This window comes from Sinocyclocheilus anshuiensis, unplaced genomic scaffold (genome assembly GCF_001515605.1).
Source record: "Sinocyclocheilus anshuiensis isolate Anshui unplaced genomic scaffold, SAMN03320099.WGS_v1.1 scaffold355, whole genome shotgun sequence".
NCBI classification, from domain to species: Eukaryota; Metazoa; Chordata; class Actinopteri; order Cypriniformes; family Cyprinidae; genus Sinocyclocheilus; species Sinocyclocheilus anshuiensis.
Window position 1 is genome coordinate 803,458 of NW_015549571.1, and position 4,821 is coordinate 808,278.

Consider the following 4,821-nt stretch of genomic DNA (forward strand, 5'->3'; position numbering starts at 1 on the left):
ACAAAGACACAAGTTCAATAAACAGTGCTTTTCAGGTTTTTCAGCTCAGTCTAAAATCAATTTTCAGGTACGCTACAGAAATGTAATAATCAAATGTAAAATAAGTGCATAGTCTTCAATGTATAAATTAAATATAGATTAATCATTTTTGATGTTACAAAGGTTATTTAGTCAGGAGCAGTGAGCACTTGTATTTTTCTTTGACATCATTAGATTTATTATTAGTTTGCTTTCACTTTAAGAATGAAAACACGGATTTAGCTACTGATACACATGCCTTTTCTTTCTCAACTGTTTACCTTAAGACATAGGCCTAACTGACTGTGTTTACTAGGATATTCGCCAAAACGCGCATTTTGAAGTAATTTTGTCTGTATTTATTCATCCATGCACAAAAAGCGGAAGAGAGCTCAATTTAGTATTCGGTGTAGTGGCTGTCTGTGCGCGCGCGCTTCAGATGTGTGCGCAGAAAACTTCTCACACAGCGCTCGACTGTTCCGCAAACAATCCCAAGCGTCTTTTATGCTCACCTTGTGCCTTCGGGCAGTCCTTATATCGAGTCCTGATACGTGAGTTGCACGAGAATGCACGCGTTGTCGGTAATGCTTAGACAGACATTATGTGAAAATGTGGACAGTGCCAAAATAAAGGTGCCTATTTATATTACAGATATCTATATTGTATGCGTGGCATCGATGCATCGTATCGTCAGACATCGTATCGATGTAATTTGGTGGTTTGCTAGCCAGATATGTTTTTTTCAGTGTGGAGCATGGCACTGTGTTTATTTACACGCCTGCAGCTTTTACAGTGTTTTATCTCAGACCAGCTCTGTTGACAGTAGATGAACGAAGCTGCTCTGAGATACTGTAAAACACTGTATCATGAGCTGTGCACGTCTAGATCAACACAGGTCCACGCTTCACTCTGAAATGGCAAACTATATTTATTTAATAAATGGCAGCTTTTATGATATGACTATCACAATTAGCCAATCTTATTTGGATGTCTAAAAGCTTGATTTTTAACTTTTGAAAATGAAGAAATGCAGATGTAAATATTTTATTTTTATAACAGTGCTATTGCAATATGTTTCTTATTTCTTTAATATTTTGATTTAGTAGAAATCACAATAAATATAATATTGTTATTGTTATAATATAATATTGTGATAATATACAGATGTTTCAAAATCAGCCTGTTGGGTGGAAGAGCAATTAATATTGAAGGGTGGATATTAAATATCATTGGTGCAAAAGCCTAGATAAACTTAAAATAGGTCAAAAGGTTAAAAATACAGTGATAACCATGTAGAATAGATGTTTAAATGTGTGTAAACTGGGCTATGAACTGTGTGTGCGTGTGTGCATGTGTGTGTGTGTGGGGGGGAGAGAGTATCAGGTCTTCATATTGATCAACATATGAGCTCGTTACTTTCCAGGTTCATTACTACTACAAAGCAAAGTACAGGAAGTTGATACATCCAGAGATGTTCAGTGCGTGTGTGTGTGTGTGTGTGTGTGTGTGTGTGTGTCTCTCATTTCTCTATGGATCGTCTCACAGCTGTGTGTTACAGCACTCGAGTCCAACACACACTCTCTTTCTCTCTCTCAGCTTTGGGAATCAGACCCGAAACTTCCGTCTGTTTTACGATGGGAAGCATTTTGTGGGAGAGAAGCGCTTCGAGTCCATCCACGACCTGGTAACGGACGGCCTGATCACGCTGTACATCGAGACCAAAGCCGCCGAATACATATCTAAGATGACCATCAACCCCATCTACGAGCACGTGGGCTACACCACCCTGAACCGCGAGCCGGCGCTGAAGAAAGCCCTGCCCGTCTGCAGAGACATGCCTGATGGGAAGGACGCCGCTGGAGAAGACACCGGCCTGGAGGAGAGGGTAAGGAGAGGAGAGAGTTACCCAGCATGCCTCTGTGTGTTTGTCTTGTCATGAGATTTCTTCAGTTTTGCCCTCTGCTTCAGTCATATGTGTGACAGGGGTGAAGAGTTCAGTTACAGCGTTTATGAATATGATTTCTACTGTGGAAATGATCCCTCATTGCCATCATGGTCTTGTGCACCACACTGCCTCCCAATTTAATTCTTAGTTTACTTGTGTTTGATGTTTTCAGTAGGGATGCATCGATCCGATACTCGGTATCGGTATCGGCTTCAATACTGGCATTTTCTGCAGGATCGGGTATCGGTCAGACGAGACCGATCCAAATCCCATATTGTGCATATACCATTCTGTGTTATTGGTAAGCCCCACGAAAGCACAAAAACATTATAAAGCACCATAAAGTCAAAGTCCAAGTGTCCGTGTTGCTTCAAGCGCATCATTCTGTGCACGGGATGCGCATAAACGCTTTGTGCCGCTCTGGATTGGAGCTTTTCGTATTATAATACTTTTGCGCAACGAAAGATTATTTATAGCGTTTCTTGGTTTGTGCTATGATAGGACAGATCAAGAAAGGTTATTAATAATCTAATGTATAGGACAGTAATGGAGGCAGCAACATATTATCAATCATATGTTGCTGCCTTCATTACTGTGCTATACATTTAAAAGAAATGTCGTTTAATTTTATAGTTTGTTTATAAATAAATACATTTACTTGTTTTCATGAATGTATTTTACAACAAGACAAAGAGCAATGTGTAACATTTGACCAGATTTAGTCCTACACTTATTCACTTATATTTGTTCCCCACTAAATAATGTTGTTTCTCTAAATGTTTAGATTTTATAAAATTATTGTGCACTCATGATTTTTCTAGAATAACTTTTGCAGCTAAATTATCCACTAACCTACTTTATAATAGTATTTTGGTCATAGATTATGATATATTTCTTCATATTATTTTTCATTACAATGAAGTTGTCTATATGTAGTAGATTGTGTTTAACACACAAAACAGTGATGATCAGGTCACACACAGAAGTATACTCAGAATTTTCTGGATCGGATCGGATCTGAAAAAATGGTATCGTTGCATCCCTAGTTTTCAGAATGATATGAGCTTTGGCAAAATATATATTTTTTTCTCTCTTTTTTTTTTCTCCAGATGTCAGGCTGTTTATCGCCTGTTTTTATGGCGTTATTTTAATGACAAATGTCGAGAGCGCATTATTGTAGCGCGAAAGCACATTAATACAATGCGCGAGCGCAAATCTCTCCGCTCGCGCGCGGATTTCCTTTGCTCTCGCACAAAACCGGACGCTCGCTCAGATACACGCTGCTCTCGCCCGGAGAGAGTGCGCACACTTAAATCGTGTCTCCTCTCACTCAAACTGTGTCCTGTGCACTCTCAAATCTCTCTGTGCTCATGCGCTATAGATATTAATTCTTTTCGCACCTGAATTAAACATTGTCAGAGGTTATCATTATGCACTTTTGAAAAGTAGTCTCAAAACAGATTTGTGCAGGGCCTTTCCTTGATTTTTTTATTGTTGTATTTTTGTTTTAACATAAACTGGTTATTGTATGTGCTTTCGCGCTACAATAATGCGCTCTCGAAATTTGTCATTAAAATAACGCCATACGTTTTCATGTGGTTTCTGATGGTGCTCTGATTTTGTATTTTTTTTAACTCTATGGCCTGAAAACTTGAGATGTGTTCATCATTGGCACCGTTATGCTAAATGACAGCATACTGTGCAGCTATAGTCAAGCTACCCATTTCAAACAATAGTCGACTATCGGTGACTGTGACTAATAAATAGTCGTTAAATACATATACAAGCTATTGAAGTGGTCAGTGTAAGACTCACATTGTTACAAAAGATTTATATTTGTAGTAGATGCTGTTCTTTTGAACTTTCAAAAAATCGGTCACGATTTTCACAAAATATGAAGCAGCTGAACTGTTTTTAACATCGATCATAATAAGAAATGTTTCTTCAGCAGCAAATAAGTATATTAGAATGATTTCTGAAGGATCATGTGACACTGAAGACTGCGGTAATGATGCTGAAAATACAGCTTTACCCTCACAGAAATAAATTACATTTAAAAATATTTTAAAATGGTTAATTTAAATTGTAGTATTTCACAATGTTACAATTATGTATAAGTATACTATTTTTTACTGTATTTTTGATTAAATGAATGCAGGCTTGGTGAGCATAAAAGACTTTTCAAAAACATTAAAAGACCCCGAACTTTTGAACCCTGGTGTACATACTATACTATACAATAGATCATAGTATAGTAAACCAATATTTATTAACTGTGGTTTAGTTTTTAATAGTCAAAAGCTTTTTGAATGCAAGTAAATATCTATTTATCTATAAAAAAAATGTATGTGCAGGGCCTTCTGGGTTAACTGGTGAATATTTTTATACCTGTTCTTAGAAATGAGTCATCTAAATTAATTTTGTGTAAAAAAAAAAATAAATAAAAAAAATAGGTTAAGAGGGTCACTACTTTCAGTTGCTTCAAAACGAAAACCTTTGTGATTCCCATGCATAATGCTGTAAATATTTAGAGGATTTTACTTCATGTTACTTTTAATATTTAAAGGGGTCATATGGTGCTTTTTTAAAGATCATTATTTTGTGTATTTGGTGTAACAGAATATGTTGACATGCTTTAATGTTCAAAAAACACATTATTTTTCAAATACTGTACATTATTGTAGGTCGCTGACTCCACTGTGATGTGACCCTGTCTCTCTCTCTCTCTCACACGCGTGCGCACGCACACACACACACACACGCACACACATACACACGATGCCCAAAACTCCGCATTTGAACAGTCAATAGCAAATACTTAAACTAATAACAAAACATACTTACAGTCGCTGATTCAG

General features: G+C 37.0%; 1 protein-coding gene across 1 annotated transcript in view; it reads left to right on the forward strand.

Annotated features, from left to right (window-relative positions):
* LOC107657347 (N-chimaerin-like) overlaps positions 1-4,821 on the forward strand; it is a 62,581-nt gene that overhangs the window by 25,237 nt on the left and 32,523 nt on the right. Inside the window, exon 6 of the mRNA XM_016445389.1 lies at positions 1,615-1,903. Coding sequence (XP_016300875.1) covers positions 1,615-1,903 — 289 coding nt within the window. The remainder of the gene's footprint in view (positions 1-1,614; positions 1,904-4,821) is intronic.